Here is a 26,486-nt window from a genome sequence, read left to right on the forward strand (position 1 = left end):
GAGTAGGAGTTTCGTTTTCTTTAGAGAGAGGGATATTCACCGGGGTTCGGGTGTACTCTGAAGAGATGGGTGTTAGCTGTCGTTTGAAGGACACCGGTGTATCCGTAATCCGAGTGGGAATGGGAAGGTGATTCCACCAGCGTAGAACATTGAATGAAAACATTGTGGAAAGTGACTTTCCGTCTCTCTGCGCTGGCACCACAAGACAGTGCTCTCACCCTAACCGGAGGCTCCTGTGGTTATCACGATGGCTTTACAAGCGGAGGGTCTCCTGTTAGCAACTGGGCGGAAACATTCAGATTTGCTTTTACGCACATTCTCAATTGGCTCTCTGCTCACTGGATGATCCACGATACAAGGGCATGGATCTGTCAAATGTCATGACTTGACGTTGTACGAGGATTTGACGAAAAAAATGCCCTGCAAACCTTAAAAAGCAACACCATCCCAGGACAATTCTTTTGATCCCCTTTCAGTGCACTTGCATTAAAGCCCGCGTGATGCGGCACTTTGTCAGTGTTACTGTATCATTCGGACATGGGGGCAGAGAGTTAAAGAATTCAGCCTGAGCGCACTGCCGCAGGCTCGGTTTGTCAGAAGTGGGATTCGAACCCACGCCTCCAGGGGAGACTGCGACCTGAACGCAGCGCCTTAGACCGCTCGGCCATCCTGACATGCAAGCTTGGCAGGAGCTGTCTCCTGGGAGCCACACCGCAGTACCGTGACATGGAATCTGGTGCTTCACAGCTTGCCCAGCTCCGGCTGTCCAGCTCATTGGCGCTGCAGGCAGCTAATCTGTGCTCGCCTCCTGGGGCTGCGCCTAGTTTCAATAGCCAACACTTGACAGCTGTCATTGCTTACGGCCACACCACCCTGAGGGGGCTATAGAGCAAACAGGAAGTGAGTTGGCAGCAGTAAGGAGAGAAAGGCTCTCCCCATTTTGTTTGTCTACCTTTTTGTTTATTGACCTTGAGTGTTTTTGTTTGTTTGTTTTCTTTATGTCTTTAAAAACCACCTAACAGCAGCATTTTGCTGACTGAAGGGTGGTTATGTAGTGTGTTTTATTTTTAATCATGGACAGATTCCCCGGCAACGACATGGAAATGGAGGGACTTGCAAGAAAGGATAAAGAAAATGGGCTGGATAATAGACGGAGAGGTAAAGAAAATGGACTTGACAACAGACAAAGAGATAAATAAAATGAAGAGCCCGGCCAACGAAGAGGTGAGAAAGGTAAGGATAAGCAAGAGGTACAAAGAAGAGTATGCACAAAGGAAGCAACAGTAACTGTAGAAGTAGAAAATGTAAAAGATGCAAGAAGATTTGATATAACTAAAGCAGTCACGGAGCTGATTGGAGAAGGAAGAATGCTGGCGGTGAGACCCAAACAAACAAAGGGAGTATGAAGTAACAATGGAGACTGAAGATGACACCGAAATTTTAATAGACAATGGATTGACAATTAAAGGAGTGAAATCTGAAGTACGGAGGTTACAAAGCAGAGACTATGTTGTTTCGTTCAAGCATCTGCCTGTTTACCTAGCAAATGAAGAAATTTTAAGCAAGCTAGAGAGATGGGGAGTTTTCCCCATATCTAAAATTAAAAGAAGATTGTATCCTGGCACAAACATAGAAGATGGAACAAGGTTTGTAAAAAACAGATTTCCGGAAGAGATGGTCTCCTTACCATACAGTACCAAAATCGAGACGGCGGAAGCGCCACAGCACTTTAGAGTCATGCACACCAATCAGGTAAAAACCTGTCGACTATGCATGAGCTCAGAAAATGTGATGAAGGAACGCCCAGAATTCAGGTGCTTCAAATGTGACGAAAGGGGACATTTCGCAAGGACCTGTACAGCTGTGTCGGGCCCGGATTGTAAATTGGCCCTAATACCTGCAGGGAGCTTGTCACGCTGAGTTGGCTTTGTCCGCTCGATTGACCAATGCGTACGCCTTGTTTTATCCTTGCAGGCCTAACTTCGCTGGTGAAAGCACTTGTGGGGTTTCTGTAGTGTAGTGGTCATCACGTTCGCCTAACACGCGAAAGGTCCTCGGTTCGCGACCGAGTGGAAACGGTGCTCTTCTTTTGGCGAGAAAATAATAGCATCCACTGCCGCACCAGCAATGATCGTCGACAGGCACCCAATCAAAAAGGGTTATCAGCTCGATTTGCCTGAAGGTTTCCGTAGTGTAGTGGTTATCACGTTCGCCTCACACGCGAAAGGTCCCCAGTTCGAAACTGGGCGGAAACAACCTCTGGCTTTTATGACAATTGTCAAATCAGGCTTCTGTTGAGTACTGACGTTCACTGAAAACATTCTTTCAGCAGAGCGGTGTGAGGCTAAAAGTTTGAATTCAGCTCAGTGTTTACCGCCCCTCGCGGTGTCGCAAACTTGCGTAGAATCTGATTTCTTTTAGCTTTGTGTTGTGCATGAGCAGGTGGCCAGTGCGTTTGCTGGCCCTTCACGGTGCAGACCGTACAAGACAGCTCTATAAAAAAAGACTATAAATACTTGAAGCAGCACTGGCCTATTGGTTTCCGTAGTGTAGTGTTTATCATGTTTGCATTACACGCTAAAGGTCTCCTGTTCGAAACTGGGCGGAAGCATACAATTAGCGGACACTTTTGTCCAAAGCGACATACAATAGTGGAGGTATTCAACAAGACGAGGCAATGCATACGAAAAAGGGCTATTTATTCCAAGTAATTTGTTTGTGCTCAGAGAATTTAGTGCTGGAGTAGGAGTTTCGTTTTCTTTAGAGAGAGGGATATTCACCGGGGTTCGGGTGTACTCTGAAGAGATGGGTGTTAGCTGTCGTTTGAAGGACACCGGTGTATCCGTAATCCGAGTGGGAATGGGAAGGTGATTCCACCAGCGTAGAACATTGAATGAAAACATTGTGGAAAGTGACTTTCCGTCTCTCTGCGCTGGCACCACAAGACAGTGCTCTCACCCTAACCGGAGGCTCCTGTGGTTATCACGATGGCTTTACAAGCGGAGGGTCTCCTGTTAGCAACTGGGCGGAAACATTCAGATTTGCTTTTACGCACATTCTCAATTGGCTCTCTGCTCACTGGATGATCCACGATACAAGGGCATGGATCTGTCAAATGTCATGACTTGACGTTGTACGAGGATTTGACGAAAAAAATGCCCTGCAAACCTTAAAAAGCAACACCATCCCAGGACAATTTTTTTGATCCCCTTTCAGTGCACTTGCATTAAAGCCCGCGTGATGCGGCACTTTGTCAGTGCTACTGTATCATTCGGACATGGGGGCAGAGAGTTAAAGAATTCAGCCTGAGCGCACTGCCGCAGGCTCGGTTTGTCAGAAGTGGGATTCGAACCCACGCCTCCAGGGGAGACTGCGACCTGAACGCAGCGCCTTAGACCGCTCGGCCATCCTGACATGCAAGCTTGGCAGGAGCTGTCTCCTGGGAGCCACACCGCAGTACCGTGACATGGAATCTGGTGCTTCACAGCTTGCCCAGCTCCGGCTGTCCAGCTCATTGGCGCTGCAGGCAGCTAATCTGTGCTCGCCTCTTGGGGCTGCGCCTAGTTTCAATAGCCAACACTTGACAGCTGTCATTGCTTACGGCCACACCACCCTGAGGGGGCTATAGAGCAAACAGGAAGTGAGTTGGCAGCAGTAAGGAGAGAAAGGCTCTTCCCATTTTGTTTGTCTACCTTTTTGTTTATTGACCTTGAGTGTTTTTGTTTGTTTGTTTTCTTTTTGTCTTTAAAAACCACCTAACAGCAGCATTTTGCTGACTGAAGGGTGGTTATGTAGTGTGTTTTATTTTTAATCATGGACAGATTCCCCGGCAACGACATGGAAATGGAGGGACTTGCAAGAAAGGATAAAGAAAATGGGCTGGATAATAGACGGAGAGGTAAAGAAAATGGACTTGACAACAGACAAAGAGATAAATAAAATGAAGAGCCCGGCCAACGAAGAGGTGAGAAAGGTAAGGATAAGCAAGATGTACAAAGAAGAGTATGCACAAAGGAAGCAACAGTAACTGTAGAAGTAGAAAATGTAAAAGATGCAAGAAGATTTGATATAACTAAAGCAGTCACGGAGCTGATTGGAGAAGGAAGAATGCTGGCGGTGAGACCCAAACAAACAAAGGGAGTATGAAGTAACAATGGAGACTGAAGATGACACCGAAATTTTAATAGACAATGGATTGACAATTAAAGGAGTGAAATCTGAAGTACGGAGGTTACAAAACAGAGACTGTGTTGTTTCGTTCAAGCATCTGCCTGTTTACCTAGCAAATGAAGAAATTTTAAGCAAGCTAGAGAGATGGGGAGTTTTCCCCATATCTAAAATTAAAAGAAGATTGTATCCTGGCACAAACATAGAAGATGGAACAAGGTTTGTAAAAAACAGATTTCCGGGGGAGATGGTCTCCTTACCATACAGTACCAAAATCGAGACGGCGGAAGCGCCACAGCACTTTAGAGTCATGCACACCAATCAGGTAAAAACCTGTCGACTATGCATGAGCTCAGAAAATGTGATGAAGGAACGCCCAGAATTCAGGTGCTTCAAATGTGACGAAAGGGGACATTTCGCAAGGACCTGTACAGCTGTGTCGGGCCCGGATTGTAAATTGGCCCTAATACCTGCAGGGAGCTTGTCACCCTGAGTTGGCTTTGTCCGCTCGATTGACCAACGCGTACGCCTTGTTTTATCCTTGTTTTATGGCTCTCTGCTCACTGGATGACCCATGATACTAGGGCGTGGATCTGTCAAATGTCATGACTTGACGCTGTACGAGGATTTGACGAAAAAATTGCCGGCCGGCAAATAAAATTCTGACATTCCACAGGGCACACTCGCTTGGCGGACAAAAGCCACCGGGGGCTCTCTTTGCGTGTTCCTTCACCTGGTCAAACCGCTTTGAGGGGAGACCTTTCGAGTAGTTTTCGGCGTCAGAACAGACTCTTCTAGCGACGGGTGGGCAGGCCTTCCACGGGCGCGCGCGACTCTACTGGAGCAAAAGAGGCTTGGCAAAGGTCGAGGAAGAGAGGGAAGCGCTACTCCAGCCGGGTCCGACGCTACTGCCTGAACTCTGTCTTGAACCACTGTACTCAGGGGAGAGCGCGAACGCAGTCCCCCACTACCAGAAATTAGGACATCGAGATTCTAATATTTGGGGAATTCGCAGGGGTCAGCGTGGCAGGAGTGCAATGGCCAAGCCTCGCCCTGGGTGAACCACCTTCTTGATCATGGTATCTCCCCTGCCAGGTAAGTATGAGTTGCCAGGCGGCGCAAATGCCGCCAGGTGGCGCTCAACTCCTTGTTCAAGCTCTTGTTCTCTCCAAACTGGATTACTGCAACTCTCTACTAGCTGGGCTTCCAGCTAACTCTATCAAGCCTCTTCAACTGCTCCAGAATGCAGCAGCACGAGTTGTCTTCAATAAACCTAAACGAGCACATGTCACTCCGCTGCTAGTCCGTTTGCACTGGCTGCCAGTTGCTGCTCGCATCAAATTCAAAACTCTGATGTTTGCCTACAAAGTGACTTCTGGCCTAGCACCTTCTTATCTGCACTCACTTCTGCAGATCTATGTGCCCTCCAGAAACTTGCGTTCTGTGAATGAACGTCGCCTCGTGGTTCCATCCCAAAGGGGGAAAAAATCACTTTCGCGAACGCTCACGCTCAATCTGCCCAGTTGGTGGAATGAACTCCCTAACTGCATCAGAACAGCAGAGTCACTCGCTATTTTCAAGAAACGACTAAAAACTCAACAATTTAGTCTCCACTTCACTTCCTAATCTGCAATTGCCTCTTTGAATATCACACTAACTGTACCAAAAAAAAAAAAAAAAAAAAAAAACTACTAATACTTCCCTTCTTAGACTTTACAGACCTGAAACTTGCCTTTAGTACTTATTCATTGTTGCTCTTAGTTGTGTAAATTGCTTCCATGTCCTCATTTGTAAGTCGCTTTGGATAAAAGCGTCTGCTAAATGACTAAATGTAAATGTAAATGGCAGCCGCCGTTTTCTATCGGCCGTACTCCAGGGCGGTGATGCCCAGCAACCGAGCATGGGGAATGGGCCAGCAACCCCTGTCCCCTGACGGCGCTGTACTTGCAGCAGACGTGCCTGTGCTTGCAAACCACTCGCTAGTAATTGTGGCATAGCATGAAGAGTTTGAGCTTCCTCCAGATGCTTGCTTTGTGTTTTGTCATCAGTTGGGGCTGCCAACACATGGATTCCACTGGACGCACTCGATCTGGGGATAACAGACCCTCTGTGGGGGGAGGGGAGGGGATCCTCCTGTTCTTTCTTTCTTTTCCTCCATCTGTTTTCTTTCTCTACAGATGCTGTTTTTCTCTGCATAGTTTCTGATTTGGTCTATTTGGACATGTCGAATTCCTGCTTTGCTGCTGTTTGGACCGCCTTTGCCTAGAGCTCCGTGCTTTGCACTCTTGCCTTGTATATTTTGTGTCCTGTTTTCTTACGTCAGCCTATCAGCACAGTGCTCAAACGACATAGCTTGAAGAACACGACGGGATCTACAAACGTTCCGCAAAAGAACTTCACTGACGAAAGCGGAAGTGCTAACGGAACAACCTCCCGCTGCAAGCACCTTACATTCCTGAGACGGGAAACCACCGACGGCTGGCTGCGAAATTGCCTCTGGTTCAGATTGGTTTAGAACCGTCCTTCTGCCCAAAACGCCACAGACATCTGCAAAAGATTGCAGTTCTTGAAACAAAGTTACCTCTGATCCGAGCAGAAGCGTTCGCTTACTTAATGGCAGATAAAATGATGACCTTTCACACGGTCTGCATTCGTTCCGTCAGTAACAGCGGCAGGCCAGCAAATAAAATCCTGACATTCCACAGGGCACACTCGCTTGGCGGACAAAAGCCACCGGGGGCTCTCTTTGCGTGTTCCTTCACCTGGTCAAACTGCTTTGAGGGGGGACCTTTCGAGTAGTTTTCGGCGTCAGAACAGACTCTTCCAGCGACGGGTGGGCAGGCCTTCCACAGGCGCGCGCAGCTCTACTGGAGCAAAAGAGGCTTGGCAAAGGACGAGGAAGAGAGGGAAGCGCCGCTCCAGCCGGGCCCGACGCTACCGCCTGAACTCTGTCTTGAACCACTGTGCTCAGGGGAGAGCGCGAACGCAGTCCCCCACTATCAGAAATTATGCAGTCGAGATTCCCACATTTGGGGAATTCGCAGGGGTCAGCGTGGCTGGAGTGCAATGGCCTAGCCTCGCCCTGGGTGAACCACCTTCTTGATCATGGTATCTCCCCTGCCAGGTAAGTATGAGTTGCCGGGCGGCGCAAATGGCAGCCGCCGTTTTCTATCGGCCGTACTCCAGGGCGGTGATGCCCAGCCACCGAGCATGGGGAATGGGCCAGCAACCCCTGTCTCCTGACGGCGCTGTACTTGCAGCAGACATGCCTGTGCTTGCAAACCACTCGCTAGTAACTGTGGCAACGCATGAAGAGTTTGAGCTTCCTCCAGATGCTTGCTTTGTGTTTTGTCATCAGTTGGGGCTGCCAACACATGGATTCCACTGGACGCACTCGATCTGGGGATAACAGACCCTCTATGGGGGGAGGGGATCCTCCTGTTCTTTCTTTCTTTTCCTCCATCTGTTTTCTTTCTCTACAGATGCCGTTTTTCTCTGCTTAGTTTCTGATTTGGTCTATTTGGACAAGTCGACCTCTTGCTTTGCTGCGGTTCGGACCGCCTTTGCCTAGAGCTCCGTGCTTTGCACTCTTGCCTTGTATATTTTGTGTCCTGTTTTCTTACGTCAGCCTATCAGCACAGTGCTCAAACGACATAGCTTGAAGAACACGACGGGATCTACAAACGTTCCGCAAAAGAACTTCACTGACGAAAGCGGAAACGCTAACGGAACAACCTCCCGCTGCAAGCACCTTACATTCCTGGGACGGGAAACCACCGACGGCTGGCTGCGAAATTGCCTCTGGTTCAGATTGGTTTAGAACCGTCCTTCTGCCCAAAACGCCACAGACGTCTGCAAAAGATTGCAGTTCTTGAAACAAAGTTACCTCTGATCCGAGCAGAAGCGTTCGCTTACTTAATGGCAGATAAAATGATGACCTTTCACACGGTCTGCATTCGTTCCGTCAGTAACAGCGGCAGGCCGGCAAATAAAATCCTGACATTCCACAGGGCACACTCGCTTGGCAGACAAAAGCCACCGGGGGCTCTCTTTGCGTGTTCCTTCACCTGGTCAAACCGCTTTGAGGGGGGACCTTTCGAGTAGTTTTCGGCGTCAGAACAGACTCTTCTAGCGACGGGTGGGCAGGCCTTCCACAGGCGCGCGCGGCTCTACTGGAGCAAAAGAGGCTTGGCCAAGGACGAGAGGGAAGCGCCGCTCCAGCCGGGCCCGACGCTACCGCCTGAACTCTGTCTTGAACCACTGTGCTCAGGGAAGAGCGCGAACGCAGTCCCCCACTACCAGAAATTATGCAGTCGAGATTCCCACATTTGGGGAATTCGCAGACATCTGCCCAGGGAACGTGCAATGGTAACTGTAGACTGTAAACTCTCGTCCAACGAGAAGCCGCGATTGTCTACAGTTTGCTTAGACCATGGGCTAATCGGAGGGATGCATTGTCTAAAGTTTCAAATCAGGGCCAATCAGCGCTAAGGATTTTCCAAAGTTTCTCTTGCTCTGAATGCTCAATTTATCGGGTCAGAAAGTTTATCTGCCGAGATAAATTCGTATGTTAAAGTGATTTTGTGTGGAAAGTTATTTTTATACTGTTATATTGATGCACAGTATGTTTTGTTCACGACATGTTTAAAACATCTCACTTTTTGAGCAGTATTCGTGAGGCTGCGCCTTCAGAAAGTACACCTGTCGTAGAGATTTCGTGTGGTAAGTTATTTTTATACTGTTATATTGATGCACAGTATGTTCTGGTTACATCACGTTCGAAGTTTTTCACTCTTTGTGCAGCATTTTGTCTTTGTTCGTGAGGCTGCGCTGTCAGCAAATACACCTCTCATAGTGATTTAGAGCGGTAGGTTATTTTTATTCTGTTCTGATAAACAGTATGTTTTGCTCACATCACATTTAAAATATTTCACTGTGTGTGCAGTATTTTGTCTGTGTGCCTGACGCTGCGCTGTCAGACGTTCATCCATTACAGAGATTTTGTGCGGTAAGTTATTTTTATTGTTACATTAATGCTAAGGTCACATCATGTTTGAAATATCTCATTCTTTGTGCAGTGTTTGGTCTGTGCTGTGTCGTCAGAAAGTTCACCTGTCCTAGAGATTTCGTGTTGTAGGTTATTTTTATACTGTGATATTACTTACATGTATATATGGCTGCACAAAACCTGAAAAAGTTTAGCTTATGTATTATTTTCAACGCTTGTGTCGGTTTGATAGCTCCATTTACATAGTAAACAGTTGTTTCATTAAAATATAGCAACCATCATGCTAATAAATAAATATCCTTTCATATACAGCAATATATGTGACCATGACAATTATTATCATTAGTTGTTACTATGAGAAGTGAAGAACATTTTAAGATCTTAGCTGGGACAAAACATATGATCCATACCTGTACACAGTAATATCATCAGAGTAAAATTTACTCAGTTCAGAGAACATTTGGTCCCTCTCTTAATTGAGCAAAATTTACTCAGCAGCAGAGTAAAGTTAATGAGCCGATGATGAGTTTAATTAAGTGATGATTGAGCACTGATGATGAACACCTGCTGTTAATATGCAGAAACAGAAGAGAAGCAGCAGTAGCTACGCTCATTGCTTACCTGATTGACTTTATTTCTGTCAGATGTTCAAATAATCCATATGAGACTGTGGCGAGGGGGCGTGGCCGAGAGCCGTGGGAACGGAGTAAGGCCACCGCGTAAGTGGATACACCTGCGGTGCGCACCTGCCTCGGATCCCACGGAAGGAGCTCTGGACCATAAAAGGAGGAACTATGGCAGAGGAAGCCGAGAGAGGACCGGGCCCGGACATATTTTACTTTTGCTTTCAGTTTGACGGCAGTCTTCGTGAGGAGCTGCCGTCTGTTCGTATAGGTTTAGACACGGAGACTGCCGTCCCTGTTATTAATAAATATTTTAAAACTGCGTCGGTTCTCCGCCTCCTTCTTTCTGGCGGCCAAAGGGCCATGAACTTTATTACAGTGGTGCCGAAGCCCGGGAGAAGGAGGGACGCGTTGTCCAGATGCCCTTGCCGCTGAGAGAGGGGCGAGTGTTTGGGAGTTAACCCGAGTGGGGGAGAAACCTGTTCGTCTGCCCAGAGTGCCGGGACGGCCTGAGGCTGGCGAGGAAAGGATCTGCCTGCTGCCGTCTCCCAGCATGGGGAGGAGCAGGAGACGCAGGGCTCACCACCGAAGAGGAAAGTGCTGAAGGGAGCCATCCCACAGAACCCGGGGGAGTTGCCGCGATCCACCATGATGCCAGAGCCTGCATCCATCCACGGAAGCGGAGCAGGAGACCAGAGATGCCGCCAGCCAGCCAGGAGAACCGCCGCCGGACGCCAGAAGACGGACGGGTGGATAGATTTCTCCACAGGGCTCCCAGCACGTCATCGCATCTCTCAGCTGGTGGAGGACCGAGGGGCAGCATGTCTGGAGAACCGAACCCCAATTTTTTTTTTCTTTTTCCTCTCTCCCCTTTCCTGGTCTACTCTGTCTTTCCTTTTTTTTCATCTCCTGTTCTCTCGGCCCATCTCATATAGGTCTCGCAGGGGCTGTGGCGCCAACCCCCCATTGTCTCCGTAAGGAGCTGCCGTCCCTGTTATTAATAAATATTTTTAAACTGCGTCGGTTCTCCGCCTCCTTCTTCCCGGCGGCCAAAGGGCCGTGAACTTTATTACAGAGACTTATAGTGAAGTCCAGTGTTGTAATGAGAAACTAAATCATTTGGTGATGAACGGTTAGTAATTTCAGGAAGAGAGTTAATACTAGCAAAAAAAGGATTCTAAATTAATATGTTTTATGTTACGGAAGGAAATAGTACGGAGAGATTTGGTGGAAGAAAGAGAGAGTGCAAAATTAAATCAGAGGAGAAAATTATCCGTTATAGGGAGTTCCTCAGCAGAGAGGTCAATGGGTGAAACACCAGAGCAGCAGATGAGGTCGAGGGTGTGTCCTTCAGAGTGTGTGGGAACATTGACATGCTGTTGAAGTCCAAAGCTCTCAAGACAGGATATAAAATCTCTTGTAAGGGAGTTATTAAAATTATCCACATGAATATTAAAATCTCCTAAAACTATAATATTAGGTAAGAGGGTGGTAATATGTGTTAAAAAGCAGCAAAGTCATTTAGAAATTCATTATTTAGTTTGGGTGGACGATAAATTATGGCAACATTTGTAGGTGTGGATCCAGAAAATTTTGAAATCATAGATTCGAATGAAGGAATAATGTGAAAATGTTTTTAAAGAATATGAGAAAGATTTTCAAGAATGTGTACTCAAAAATTTCTACATTTGTTTCAGAAACAAAGTGCATAAAAGACCAGTTTCAGAACAATTTTGGAAAAAAATATTTGTGGAAATAGACGAAGAGGGAATCTGGAAGAATTTAAAATGGAAATATTTAGACGCAAAAATTGAAACGTTGGATTATTTCATCAGACATAATGTTATTTTCACTGAAACAAAACTGGCACAAATTGGAAGCAGTGAGAATGCATTATGCAAAATATGTGGACTGGAAAATGAAGGTATTATGCATTTGTTTTTAAAATGTGTTGAATTAAATACATTTATGGCAAAGTTAAAAGAAAGTATTAAACAAATGATGCCAAGTAAAACAGAGCAGATTGAGGAGACAGAATGGTATAAAATATTTTTATTTGGTTTTAATTAGGGATGCACCGATATGGATTTTTTGGCCGATACCGATAACAGATAATTCTTCAGACTTGGAGGCCGATAGCCGATATGTATAGGCCGATAATTATAAATATTTTAAATTGTTATATTTTTATACAGCAAACTTCATAAAAGATTGAACTGCTCTTATGAACTGAATAGTCTATACTTGAAGCAAAAAAGCTATGATTTCGAAATTGCAAGGTGATTATAGACCTATATTCACCATTTCACATAAATAATTGCACATTGATTATGATGAAAATAATAGTTTAAATAACAAAATTATATTTATTTAACAAGCAAGTTAAATATACTTAAATAGGATACAAATTAAAGAGCTAAGGACAGAAACCAGCTCAAATGGTCATGAATAAAATGTGTTACAGTGATGTACACATCTACAAATATGTCATGTCCGAAAAAAAGGCTTTTTAGAGGTGTTTTGACAGTTTAGAGCCACCGTACAAGCAAATAGCTAAATACAGATAATACGTTTTAGTACGTTTAGAAAATACGGCACAGATTTATCCTATTTGGTGTTTTGACATGTCACATGTAGGTGCTGCTTGTCAATCAGACAGCGCTTCTGCGCTCATTCTTGCCGTCAGTCGTGGAAAAATGATCGATGAATAGTTTGATAAACCACTGAGAGTTTAACTCAACTGTAGAGGCAGAGTTGCCATCAGAGTCAGATTTTGATACAAAGCCTGCATTGAGCTGACTTTATGACAAACACAGAGCAGAATATAAAGAGCCCCTTTGACTGAACTCACCTCTCCCCCGTGCTACAGTGTGTGTGTGTGTGTGTGTGTGTGCGCGGTGACAGCTCTCACGTGAACTTGTTATAGTCAATATGAATATTCCAATCAAACTGAATACTATCTTACATCAACAACACATGACCAGCAACGCGTTGATAATAACAAATAATAAGATTACAAACAACCATTATGTTTACACGTGTTGTAAAATGTGCGAGTCCTTTAACAGGACTGGGCTGCAGTTTGGGGTGTGAGTGAAGCGGAGGGAGAGGGAGAGAGAAAAGAGGAGCGTTTTTTTCGCAATGAGACCATTTTCTGTGATGTTCCCTCTTTGGTGACTTACTTGTTGTACCACACGGAAAGTAATAAATATTTTAGACCAAGTTACACGTGTCCTCTTTCATTCACCAGCTGCAACTAAAAGAGTTAACCCTGAAAAGAACATTATTCGGCCCTGGAGTAATAAGTGAATCTCCCCTGCTATCCCTAACACAACAAAGAGACAGAGCAGGAAAGGTTTCCACATGTAATATTTTTCCTGAGGCGATTTAAAGCAAAATACACAGTGACACTCAATCAAGCATATCTACAATGACAAGGAACGTGGTTACTTACTGAGTTATTAATGCACAGCAAGCCACGCGAAGAAAGGACAGACTTAGAGGGAATAATCAGTGTGAGGAGAGATCCATTATATTGCACTGGGCAAGTCTGAACAAGTTCAGCCCATGCGTGTGCGAAGCAGGCAGGTCTGTACAATTACATAATTTATTGGCTTAAAGATATCGGCCTAATTATGACATCGGATCGATAACGATAATCTTAAAAATAGCATTTATCGGACAATAACGATATGGGCGCCGATATATCGTGCATCCCTAGTTTTAATGGAAGTAAAACAAGAATTGCCAATTTGTTTCTATCAGTTGCAAGAACTGTAATTTGAGAAAGGAGAAACATTGTTAAAAATAAACATGCTAAAATGGAGTTATGGACAATGTATAAAAGAAACTGGAAAACTATATTAAAACTGTGGAACAATATTTTAGAATGGAAGAAAAAGAGACTGAATTTTACAAAACGTTTATGTTGAATACTCCTTATATTACGTACTCACTAGATGGTTTGAAAATAGATTTGCCAGAATGATTATGCTTGTTGTTTTCCTGTTTTGAAACCAACATAATGTCATAAGGAATGATTGTAAATGATATTTTAATATGCTTCTGAACTGATGTTTTGAAAAAAAAAAAAACATATAGTTGGATCGATACAGAGAATATTAGCATGGCCCCTGCGAAAGGATGACACGCAAATCCGTGAAGCGCTCCATATTGCTGTTTTAGTGCGTGGATAAAAAAAAGTTATTCGAGTCACAACAGATAACCCACTCTTGGGACACTGTAGCTACTGAACAAATATCTTTAAAAAAAAAAAAGCTGAAATGTACACAGAGATTAGAAATAAAATGTTTATTTACACAAAATATATAACCATTTATACTTTTAACATATTAGGGCAGTACAATATAGCGTAAAATTATTTTATTATCACGACAGTTTATGCAATATTTAAAAACAAAAAAAAACAAACGTATGATAAATTATTATTTTATAAACTACCTTCCCAGTAGTTGGTCGGCTATTTGCTAGAGCAGCTCAAAGCTTAACCCAGAGCTGTAAATAAACACTAATAGCAGAAGTTAACAAGAAAAAAGAAAATGACAACAGCCAATCAGAGTCAGAATATCTTGCTTATTTGTTAAAAAAAATGATGTTTGCACCTTTACAGTGTTTTTAGACTTAGACTTAATTTTTAGAATTAGTTATTTGCATCTTAACAATATCTTTTAACTGTTTAATTTTTTTAAGTAAAAGATTTAATAACACAGATAAAAAATGCATTTTTGTAGGGAAATGTTATCTTAGAAATAAGAGCATTTAGAAATAATAGCATTTTCTATGCTATCATAAATGTTATTTTAGAAATAATAGCAGTTTCTATGCTATCATAAAGCCCTACAACTTGTACATGTATATTTCTATTTGTTTTATACAAAATAAACATTTATCTTGCTTAGTTGTTTTAAAGACTAAATGTTTGCACCTTGACAGTGTTATTAGACTTATAATTTTTAGAATTAGAGTTAATTGCATCTGAACAATATCTTTTAACCACTTAATATTATTATTATTTTCTAGGAAAATGTTATTTTAGAAATAATCGCGTTTTTCTATGCTATCATAAAGCCCTAAAACATATACATGTATATATCTATTTTTTTGTCAAACAAAATAAACATTTACAACAAAGCTTATCGTCTTTATTGTCTGTTTTGTCTCCTTTTTTAACTTCCTCTATCCACTGCACCGCTTTATAAATCGCGCTTCCTGGAGGTCCCGCCCAGCGGCCAATCGGAGCGCACGTTCAGTGGAACTTTCTCAAAGAGCCAACGGCACGCTACATGACATGACCAAATTCGGAAGCACGCTTTGTGGAACTTTGCGTCGACCAATCCCGAGCCAGACGTCGGGCCAATCAGGAAGAAGGGAAAGTGGAACTGTGGAACAGGAAGGGAACCGAAGATTCTCCCGCAAGAGGCGCAAGGATGACACGCAAATCCGTAAAGCGCTCCATATTGCTGTTTTAGTGCGTGGGTAAAAGTACAGAAATGAAAAAAGACAAAAGGCTTTTCACGATTCCAAATGGTGCATGAGGATGGGTTTAGCAAATCGTGGGAGGTGCTACTGGGTCAACTGGAAAGTCTACATGCATGGTGAAAACGAATGTGGGATGCTTTGATCGTTTGTTTTGTTGTGCAACCAATGCACTTCCAAAGCCTTTGCTTTAGTGGGACTTTGCCATAGGCTATCCTGACACTCTAATTTCCCCCTGTCCATAAACTTGGTGACCTACTGCATCAATCAGTGTGCCTAGCACTGACAGGGCCAAAGCTCTGTAGTGCATGGCATACAAGTGGGAACATGGCTCTTCGGGTCCCACCACCTTGAAGGAACATTGCTGGGACTCGAGGCGTACATATGCCCTGAGCCTGACCACTGGTCTGTGCTTGCTACAGTGGCACATATACTAAAATTGGATCTCTTCTGCCCTCAGCCAAATGTACTTATTTAGCCTATGCAGCGAGCTAAACATAAATGGCTTCAGTAAGCACTCGTGAGACAGTGTAGCATTCTTTGAAGCTTTACTGATGTACCACTTGTAATATTTCTTCCTTATTTTCTTTGTAAAACTGTAACAGAAACAATAATGACATGAATATACATTCAGTTTCCTTGTACATACATGAATATGACTTTTAAACTACATACTAGCATGCTATAGGCTAGCGCATGGGAAGACAGGTAGCTCTAATTACTTCATTAACAAATATAACATGCAGTAACACAAAAGGTCATAATATTGCTAAACAAAGCTCTAATATATACCTAAGCAAACTAATATACATTAAACTTACAGATCATGCCTTATCAAGGGCAGAATACCAAGTTGTAAGCAGAGACACAGCACGTAGGTCTTTCCACTGCAAGAGCTTCTACAAAATGGCTACTCTGATCTTCCTATTTCCTGTCACTTGCTGCTTTCCACAATGTGAACACAAGATGGCAGTGTTCGTCTAAAGAACAATTACAGAGCCACTGCCTTCTAATTCAATAACACAATCTACAGGGCAAATTACTAAGAACCTTTTAATTATAATTTTCTTAATGAAGAAGAAAACATTCAAGGGGCAGAATACTCCCCGTCTGACATCTGTAAGAAGTCACACCAACTTAAATAGACCACTGTTTCAAAGGATATGTGAGGCTTTTAGGTGCAGTCCCTAGAGACCAGAAGGACAACTTCACTGATGGGCCTCAAGTATAGTCTCTTTTCCCCATTTCGAATGACTTTGACTTCAATTTTCCTGACCATGTCATCCTTGCTTGTAAAAGTTTTTGTAATGAGTCCAAGAGGCCAGTCGTTCCTTTTTTCCTGTCCTTCCTTGAGAAGAACGACATCTCCGACTTGTAGATTTGGTTTTGGTGTCATCCACTTGCGACGATGTTGTAATCCACTGAGGTATTCTCTCTTCCACCGTCCCCAGAATACATTCGCAAGATACTGAACACGTCTCCATTGTGCTCTAAAGAGGTCATGATTGTCAAACTGGCCCGGTGGAACCGGAGGCACTCCAACCTTTTGTGTGAGCAACATAGCAGGCGTGAGGATCTCAGGATGCTCAGGATCAGTGGAAACTGCTGTAAGGGGCCGTGCATTGACAATTGCAGTGACTTCAGCCATGAACGTCACTAACACCTCGTGTGTAAGCTTAGCATTTCCATGATGCAGCAGCATTGCATCCAGAATTCGCCGACTGACTCCAATCATTCGCTCCCAAGATCCCGCCATATGTGAAGCGTGTGGTGGATTAAACAGCCACTGACATCCACTATCTTCCAGATAGTTGTTGATTTCTTTATTGTGACACCCCAGTTTACTTATTTGGAGTTCTCGGCAAGCACTCACAAAATTTGTGCCACAGTCGGATCTGAGCAACTTAGCAGCACCACGTAGGGCAAAGAATCGTCTCAGGGAATTGATGAACGATGAAGTGTCCATAGATTCGATCACTTCAATGTGTATGGCACGAGTGCTCATACATACAAAGATGACTGCCCATCTTTTTGACTCCGCTTGGCCTCCTCGCGTTTTCCTAGTTGTGACAGTCCATGGGCCAAAGATATCTAGTCCTACACATGTGAAAGGAGGATCTGTGTTCACTCTGTCTTCTGGCAGATCTGACATAACTTGCTCTTGCCGTTTGCCTCTTAGTCTTCGACATGTGACACAGCGAAAGATGACAGCACTAACCGCTCTCTTCCCACCAACTATCCAAAACCCTGCAGCTCTGATCGCACCTTCAGTGAAGTGTCTGCCCTGGTGGTGTACTTGTGCATGAAAGTGTCTAATTATGAGCTGAGATACGTGGTGTTTGCTGGGAATAATTACAGGATGCTTTTCATTTGTTGTCAATTGAGCCCTTGTAAGTCGACCTCCGACTCTGAGAAGTTTGTTACTGTCCATAAAGGGACTTAACTTGTAGAAAGGGCTTTGTTTGTGCATGGGATTGTCCTTTTCCATACCCCTGATTTCATCTGCAAACACCTCTCTTTGAATTGCATAGATAATGGTATCCCCTGCTACCTGAAGTTGTTCTTCAGTAAGGTACTTGTTACACTTGTGCCATCCGTGACATATTTCTTCTGAGTTTTCTTTGAAAGTCTTAGCAATGTGTTGCAACCTAGCCACAGCCTTTCTCAAACAAGTCCAACTGGAGAATCTTTCAAATCTTGCAGTTCCGAGCCTGTGTTCTGACAAGGAGGTAGCACATGATACAATCTCCGGGCGCAGTTCAGCATCAGTTTCGGGGCTAATAAGATCAAAGGGCTTTTCCTGTGTCGAACTTTGCCCTGAGTCGGCGAGGAATGCAGGTCCACTGAGCCATGTAGAAAGGGGTAGATGCTTAGCATGCAGTGCTCTTGTGGCATGATCAGCTGGGTTAAGATGTGTGGACACATAATGCCATTGATGGGTCTCGGTTGAACGTTTAATGCGTTCCACACGGTTATGGACATACACATAGAAGCGTCTCTTCTCATTGAAGATATAGCCAAGCACCACTTTTGAATCTGTGTAAAAGTTTACCTCATGCATGATAGTGTCAAGCTCTCCCTGGATCAGTTCTGCCACTTCTACGGCCAGCACAGCGGCACAAAGTTCCAGCCTAGGAATGGTGATATCTGGCTTTGGTGCAAGCCTAGCTTTGCCGAGAAGAAAACCCACTTCACTCTTCCCATTTATGTCGATGAGCTTCAGATAGGCCACAGCCCCAACAGCTTTAGTGGAAGCGTCACAGAAAATATGCACTTCCTTTCTTTGTGCTTCGGACAATGGAATGCATGTGTACATTCGAGGAATCTTAAGATGTTGTAGGTGTTTTAGAGAGTCTTTCCATTTTTGCCACCTCTCTTGTTTCTCCTTCGGTAGTGGGGTATCCCATTCACTGATGTCAGTAGAAATCTCTCTCAGAATGGAGCGACCTTCAATGCTGACTGGCACAGCAAACCCAAGGGGGTCATATAAACTATTGATAACAGATAACACTCCTCGTTTGGTGAAAGGCTTGTCACTGATCTCAACTTGAAATGAGAACTGATCCGTAGACAGGTCCCAACCTAATCCCAGACTGTGTTGCATGGGTGGTGGATGTTGTCCGAGATCGAGTCCCTGCAGCCCTGTGGCTAGATCTTCGTGTGGAAAAGCACTGGTAACGACAGGACTATTCGATGAGATCTTGTGTAGGCGAATGTTAGACTGAGCCAGCATTTTTTGCGTTCTACGTAGCACGTCAATAGCTTGAGTCTCAGAGGTGAATGATTTTAGCCCATCATCAACATAAAAATGGCGCTCTATAAATTCCCTCACATCACTGCCATATTCCTCTTCTCCTTCTTCAGCAGTTCTCTTGAGTCCGTAAATAGCAACTGATGGTGATGGGCAATTTCCAAACACATGAACAGTCATGTGAAATTCTTCCACTTGTCCATCCAAGTTGTGGTCATGGAACCACAGAAAGCGCAGGTAGTTGCGATGGTCTTCCCTGACTCTAAAGTTGTGAAACATTTGCTCCACATCAGCCATAACAGCATATAGGTCACTCCTGAAGCGCAGAAGCACACCTACAAGACTGCTATTTAAATCAGGGCCTTTAAGCAACACCTGATTTAGAGAGACATTTTCACACTCAGCACTTGAGTCAAAAACAATTCTTATTTTACCTGGCTTTTGTGGATGGTAAATGCCAAAGTGTGGAAGATACCAACATTCTTGGTGGGATTTGATGGGAGGAGCCTTTTCTGCATGTCCTTTTTTGAAGAGCCTTTCCATAAACTCCAGATAGTGGTCCTCCATCTCAGGTTTTCTTTTCAGTGTCTTTCTTAATGACATGAGGCGATTGAGAGTCTGCTCTCTGTTGTTGGGTAAGCGTGGTCGTGGAGAACGGAAAGGAAGTGGGGCTACCCAGTCATTAGATTCATTTTTAGCGAACTCATTTCGCATAATGTTCACAAAAGCCTCATCATCTGCAGACAGTGCTATCTTTTCATCCTCTGTTGTTTGTTTAAATATGCATTTTCCCAGCTCATCTTTGACTTGTGTGCTTTGGACAAGAGGGCTATCTGTTGTGAACTTCAGTTTAGTGTAAAATCTATTTTTACAGGGTGAGAGGAAACTGGGGCGACCATTATCTAGAATATTTGTCTTGTAAGAGTTCACTGTAGGCCTATGAGCTCCTGAGAGACAGACATCTCCAACAATGACCCACCCAAGATCGAGCTGCTGAGCGTAAGGTGCATCATGGGGGCCGTTCACTTGGCGTCGTACCTTGTGAGCTCGAATGACATCTCGACCCAGGAGGAGGAGAATATCTGCTGATGGATTTAGAGGTGGTATTTCTCCAGCTATCTGAGACAAATGAGGATGACCAGCTGCTGCTTTTGCTGTAGGTATTTCGCTCCTGTTGTCTGGAATCTGATTGCATTCAGTGAGACTAGGCAGTGGCATAGACACCTTCCCGTTAATATTCTCAATGACAAAGCCATGAGCTCTACGCCCCATTTTGTCTACTGTGCCAGAGCATGTTTTCAGTGTATATGGAAGGACTTCACCATGCTGATCAAACATATCAAAAAAGGGGGACCGAGCCAGTGAGACATTACTTTGGTCATCTAAAATGGCATACATTTTCCTTTTCTTATTCGGTTCTGACCTGTGATATACACTGACAAGGCAAATTTTTGAACAAGACTTTCCTTGCAGTCCTTGACCGCATACTTCAGTACAATTGGACGTGGACACTTTGGGGCTTAGGGGTTCTGGCTCCCCGCCTTGTGCCTCTGTTAATGTTTCGGAGTATGCAACTGTCCACGGGGGTGGACCAGGATGCATAGCAGCAATGTGCATGTCGCTGTTGCATTCTGAACAGCAAATGACGTCCTTACAGTCTTTGGCTCTGTGATCAGTAGACGAAAGACACTTGAAGCAGATGGAAAGCTGTTTCAGAAGACTCTTCCTCTCATCTAGTGTTTTCATTCTAAAGCCTCTACATTTGGCAAGTGAATGTGGCTTTTTGTGAACAGGGCACTGTTTATCTGGTTCAAGTGGCTGAGACAACTTATTATAGGATGCGCCAATCTGCGTTTTGTTTGTTGTCACTGGGGCTCTGAACCGTGGTTGTCTTACTGGTGGCCGTTCCACTTTCATAGGTGCACTGTAGCAGTTTTGCAGAGAGAAGCTGGGATCCATTTTCATTTCAGCATAGCCATTAACAAACTGAACTAAGAAGGTGAAAGGTGGATAGTGAACATCATGCTCTTTCTTATACTTAGATCCTTGGTTGACCCACGCCTCTTGCATGCTATGTGGGAGCTTTTCTACTATTGGGTTTATTCCCCTTGAAGTGTCAAGAAAGCTGAGGCCAGGAAGATAACCTTCGTTTTTGGCTGCTTCGATTTCTAAAAGCAGATCAGCTAACTCCTGTAAGAGGGGGTTGTCTTTGGGCGACACTCTAGGAAAACTCTCCAAACGTTTAAACAAAGAAGCTTCAATGACTTCAGACGAGCCATAATTTCTGTCTAGCCTTTGCCATAAACGTTGAAGACCAGTGACTGGGTCGTTAATGTGTACAGCTCTAACTCTGAGAGCATGCTGAAGGGATTCGCCACTGAGCCATTTAATGATTAAGTCAAGCTCTTCACTACATTTTAGATCCAAATCTTCAGTGGCATTGTGAAACATAGATTTCCAGGCTAAATAAGTCTCCGGTTTATTATCAAACACTGTGAGCCCTGCTGTCAATAGATCACGACGTGAGAGGAGAGTAGCAAGGTGTGATATGTCAGATGTTCTTAGGTTTGAGTGAGGTGGTGAAAACCTGGACTGACAAGCGGGTGGAGATCTGTTGGTGTATTCACATGAATCTGGAGCAGTGTGTGGTTGGCTTGGTTCTACATTATGGCTGTTGTGAGTGTCATCCTCTTCTTTGTCCATTTTTTCTGGTTTCATATTAGTATTATTGTGAAAGTGGCTTTTTACATACTCTTCAGTGCGACTGACAGATGTGGCCGTACCAGGTAGGTTTGGTGGTTCCACAAACTCTGGCTGTTCCAAAACTGCAGCTTCCAGGACCCTTGCTGCAGCGAGTGCAGCCTCAGCTTCTCCCTCTTGTTTGAGTGCGTTAAGTTTAGCTTCCATACGAGCCTTCTCAACCTCCATGTCTATTTGTCGTTTGGCATACTCTGCTCTAGCGCGGGCAGCTTCAGCGTTGGCTCGTGCTTGTGCTGCAGCGAGGCTGGCTGCTGAGCTACTTGACCGACGTGACGTGGATGATTTGCACTCTGATCTGACTTCCAGTTGTGAAAGACGTGAGCTGTCTCCATGTTTGGACATGTTTGTTAAAGCAATGTTTCTCAAGATTGCAGGGATGCACTTGATGTTTAGACGATCTTTTTACTCTTCTGCCCTCAGCCAAATGTACTTATTTAGCCTATGCAGCGAGCTAAACATAAATGGCTTCAGTAAGCACTCGTGAGACAGTGTAGCATTCTTTGAAGCTTTACTGATGTACCACTTGTAATATTTCTTCCTTATTTTCTTTGTAAAACTGTAACAGAAACAATAATGACATGAATATACATTCAGTTTCCTTGTACATACATGAATATGACTTTTAAACTACATACTAGCATGCTATAGGCTAGCGCATGGGAAGACAGGTAGCTCTAATTACTTCATTAACAAATATAACATGCAGTAACACAAAAGGTCATAATATTGCTAAACAAAGCTCTAATATATACCTAAGCAAACTAATATACATTAAACTTACAGATCATGCCTTATCAAGGGCAGAATACCAAGTTGTAAGCAGAGACACAGCACGTAGGTCTTTCCACTGCAAGAGCTTCTACAAAATGGCTACTCTGATCTTCCTATTTCCTGTCACTTGCTGCTTTCCACAATGTGAACACAAGATGGCAGTGTTCGTCTAAAGAACAATTACAGAGCCACTGCCTTCTAATTCAATAACACAATCTACAGGGCAAATTACTAAGAACCTTTTAATTATAATTTTCTTAATGAAGAAGAAAACATTCAAGGGGCAGAATAGGATCAATACAGAGAAAATTAGCATGCCCCTGCGAAAGGATGACACGCAAATCCGTGAAGCGCTCCATATTGCTGTTTTAGTGCGTGGGTAAAAGTACAGAAATGAAAAAAGACAAAAGGCTTTTCACGATTCCAAATGGTGCATGAGGATGGGTTTAGCAAATCGTGGGAGGTGCTGCTGGGTCAACTGGAAAGTCTACATGCATGGTGAAAACGAATGTGGGATGCTTTGATCATTTGTTTTGTTGTGCTAATGCACTTCCAAAGCCCTTGCCTTAGTGGGACTTTGCCATAGGCTATCCTGACACTCTAATTTCCCCCTGTCCATAAACTTGGTGACCTACTGCATCAATCAGTGTGCCTAGCACTGACAGGGCCAAAGCTCTGTAGTGCACGGCATACAAGTGGGAACATGGCTCTCCGGTTCCCACCACCCTGGAGGAACATTGCTGGGACTCGAGGCGTATATATGCCCTGAGCCTGACCACTGGTCTGTGCTCGCTACGGTGGCACATATACTAAAATTGGATCAATACAGAGAAGATTAGCATGGCCCCTGCGCAAAGGAACCTGATGGATCTTCTCTGTCCCCACCCTGTGGCCCCCAGCAGTCCTCTCGACGTCACATGGCCTTAGACTGCAAGGTAGTGACCCCTGAACCCCATTGGTGTCACCTGTGGCTTAGAAGGATGCTCATGCTTGTTGAAATTAAACAAATTACCCAATATGGTAAAAAATCAAAGGCGGGAACTGACATAATTAGCCATGTGCTTTCTGGGGTATGACAGGTGCATATTAATTAGCCATGTGCTGTAGAATGCTCTCATTGTATATCATTTATTACATAATTTGAAAAAGAAAATCCATTTTAAATGAATTGAGTAACATATAATAATAAGTATTATTTTTTAATAAATGTATTACATTATATTCAAATATAATTGTATGTTTATTTGCAACATAACTAAATATAGCTTTTTTGAATTGCATGTCAGTTAGATAAAATGTTTTTATGATTGGAACTTATATTTGACACCTTTTAAGAAATAAAATATTTTAAAAGTTCAATAATAAACATACTGAAATATTGACTTTTAAATGTTTTAGAATTTTGTCAATTATATTGACCGCAATGTTCAGGTAACTTATTTATTAATATTAAATAACACATAATAAAATATTTAAACAACTGATTAAACTAAATATAGTACCTAAAGTATTAGGTTGTAGGATATAAGAAATATTACATTAAAATACTTTCAAATTTAAATTTCAGGCATTGATATTTAAATAGGTTTGTCATTTTTTTAAAGTTTAATAAATTATTTAAAAATTCAATTAAATATATTTTAAAATATTTCATTTACATCAATGTTTACAGTTATATTTACATATACACATATTTTTAGGTGTTACTGCATTTACATTGAACATTTACTTAAGTTTAATTTACAATATAATTTTATACCATTTTATTTTAACTGTTAGCTAAACTACAGTTTATAACTTGTTTATGAATAATATACAGAACCCTAATATTACCATCCTTTAAATTACACAATGATAACATTAAAGCAACCACATGAATATGTGTACGCAGTGTATTTTTGGAAGTTTAATTTTATCCTTCAACTCTTGTTTGCAATAAATGAATAGAAAACAATTATGTAAAGTGTAATATAAATATTGTGTAAAGTTATTCAAGTCACAACAGATAACTCACTCTTGGGACACTGTAGCTACTGAACAAATATCTTTAAAAAAAAAAGCTGAAATGTACACAGAGATTAGAAATAAAATAGAAAAATGTTTATTTACACAAAATAACTAAGTATTTATACTTTTAACATATTAGGGCAGTACAATATAGCATAAAATTATTTTATTATCACAACAGTTTATGCAATATTTAAAAAAAAAAAAAATCACAAACATATGATAAATTATTATTTTATAAACTACCTTCCCAGTAGTTGCTGCTCGGCTATTTGCTAGAGCAGCTCAAAGCATAACCCAGAGCTGTAAATAAACACTAATAGCAGAAGTTAAGAAGAAAAAAGAAAATGACAACAGCCAATCAGAGTCTGAATATCTTGCTTATTTGTTTTAAAGACTAAATGTTTGCACCTTTACAGTGTTTTTAGACTTAGACTTAATTTTTAGAATTAGTTATTTGCATCTGAACAATATCTTTTAACTATTTAATATTATTAAGTAAATGATTTAATAACACAGATAAAATAATGCATTTTTGAATGGAATTGTTATTTTAGAAATAATAGCAATTTCTATGCTGTCATAAATGTTATTTTAGAAATAATAGCAGTTTTTATGCTATCATAAAGCCCTACAACTTGTACATGTATATTTATATTTGTTTTATACAAAATAAACATTTATCTTGCTTAGTTGTTTTAAAGACTAAATGTTTGCACCTTGACAGTGTTATTAGACTTATAACTTTTAGAATTAGAGTTAATTGCATCTGAACAATATCTTTCAACCACTTAATATTATTAAGTAAATGATTTAATAACAGAAAAAAAATCATTTGTCTAGGAAAATGTTATTTTAGAAATAATCGCGTTTTTCTATGCTATCATAAAGCCCTAAAACATATACATGTATATATCTATTTTTTGTCAAACAAAATAAACATTTACAACAAAGCTTGTCGTCTTTATAGTCTGTTTTGTCTCCTTTTTTAACTTCCTCTTTCCACTGCACCGCTTTATAAATCGCGCTTCCTGGAGGTCCCGCCCAGCGGCCAATCGGAGCGCACGTTCAGTGGAACTTTCTCAAAAGAGCCAACGGCACGCTACATGACATGACCAAATTCGGAAGCACGCTTTGTGGAACTTTCCGTCGACCAATCCCGAGCCAGACGTCGGGCCAATCAGGAAGAAGGGAAAGTGGAACTGTGGAACGGGAAGGGAACCGAAGATTCTCCCGCAAGAGGCGAAAGGATGACACGCAAATCCGTGAAGCGCTCCATATTGCTGTTTTAGTGCGTGGGTAAAAGTACAGAAATGAAAAAAGACAAAAGACTTTTCACGATTCATATTGGTGCATGAGGATGGGTTTAGCAAATCGTGGGAGGTGCTGCTGGGTCAACTGGAAAGTCTACATGCATGGTGAAAACGAATGTGGGATGCTTTGATCGTTTGTTTTGTTGTGCTAATGCACTTCCAAAGCCCTTGCTTTAGTGGGACTTTGCCATAGGCTATCCTGACACTCTAATTTCCCCAGTCTTTAAACTTGGTGACCTACTGCATCAATCAGTGTGCCTAGCACTGACAGGACCAAAGCTCTGTAGTGCACGGCATACAAGTGGGAACATGGCTCTCCAGGTCCCACCACCTTGGAGGAACATTGCTGGGACTCGAGGCGTACATATGCCCTGAGCCTGTCCACTCGTCTGTGCTCGCTACAGTGGCACATATACTAAAATTGGATCGATACAGAGAAGATTAGCATGGCCCCTGCGAAAGGATGACACGCAAATCCGTGAAGCGCTCCATATTGCTGTTTAGTGCGTGGGTAAAAGTACAGAAATGAAAAAAGACAAAAGACTTTTCACGATTCCAAATGGTGCATGAGGATGGGTTTAGCAAATCGT

The 26,486-nt window shown here is 42.8% G+C and overlaps 2 protein-coding genes, 8 non-coding genes and 1 pseudogene across 16 annotated transcripts in view; 5 read left to right on the top strand and 6 right to left on the bottom strand.

Moving 5' to 3' along the window:
• The window catches only part of LOC147845236 (uncharacterized), a 934,973-nt gene that overhangs the window by 483,021 nt on the left and 425,466 nt on the right, over nt 1–26,486 (bottom strand). The window lies entirely within an intron of this gene.
• Nucleotides 592–674, bottom strand: trnal-cag (transfer RNA leucine (anticodon CAG)). The gene has a single exon. It is a non-coding gene; the product is annotated as a tRNA-Leu (tRNA).
• Nucleotides 2,183–2,255, top strand: trnav-cac (transfer RNA valine (anticodon CAC)). Its single transcript has one exon. It is a non-coding gene; the product is annotated as a tRNA-Val (tRNA).
• Nucleotides 3,332–3,414, bottom strand: trnal-cag (transfer RNA leucine (anticodon CAG)). The gene has a single exon. It is a non-coding gene; the product is annotated as a tRNA-Leu (tRNA).
• On the bottom strand, nt 5,107–5,270 carry LOC137494483 (U1 spliceosomal RNA). The gene has a single exon (XR_015486977.1). It is a non-coding gene; the product is annotated as a U1 spliceosomal RNA (small nuclear RNA).
• Nucleotides 7,136–7,299, bottom strand: LOC137494452 (U1 spliceosomal RNA). The gene has a single exon (XR_015486665.1). It is a non-coding gene; the product is annotated as a U1 spliceosomal RNA (small nuclear RNA).
• Nucleotides 13,874–13,976, top strand: LOC148682361 (U6 spliceosomal RNA). The gene has a single exon (XR_015943337.1). It is a non-coding gene; the product is annotated as a U6 spliceosomal RNA (small nuclear RNA).
• LOC101883824 (uncharacterized) lies at nt 15,830–22,673 on the bottom strand. The gene is made up of 2 exons (XM_087249665.1): nt 22,587–22,673; nt 15,830–22,361 (listed from the first exon to the last, which is right to left on the bottom strand). Exon 2 carries the CDS (start codon nt 22,145–22,147, stop codon nt 16,469–16,471), a length of 5,679 nt encoding a protein of 1,892 aa, XP_087105791.1. The 5' UTR covers nt 22,148–22,361; nt 22,587–22,673; the 3' UTR covers nt 15,830–16,468.
• Nucleotides 22,839–22,941, top strand: LOC137495105 (U6 spliceosomal RNA). The gene has a single exon (XR_015485202.1). It is a non-coding gene; the product is annotated as a U6 spliceosomal RNA (small nuclear RNA).
• Nucleotides 23,362–23,435, top strand: LOC137495104 (U6 spliceosomal RNA; annotated as a pseudogene).
• Nucleotides 26,288–26,394, top strand: LOC137494892 (U6 spliceosomal RNA). The gene has a single exon (XR_015484935.1). It is a non-coding gene; the product is annotated as a U6 spliceosomal RNA (small nuclear RNA).

This window comes from Danio rerio, chromosome 4 (assembly GCF_052040795.2).
Source record: "Danio rerio strain M-AB ecotype USA chromosome 4, GRCz13ab, whole genome shotgun sequence".
Classification (NCBI taxonomy): domain Eukaryota; kingdom Metazoa; phylum Chordata; class Actinopteri; order Cypriniformes; family Danionidae; genus Danio; species Danio rerio.

Coding starts and splice junctions, on each gene's coding strand:
- LOC101883824 (XM_087249665.1), bottom strand. CDS start 22,147: ATGTCCAAACATGGAGACAGCTCACGTCTTTCACAACTGGAAGTCAGA.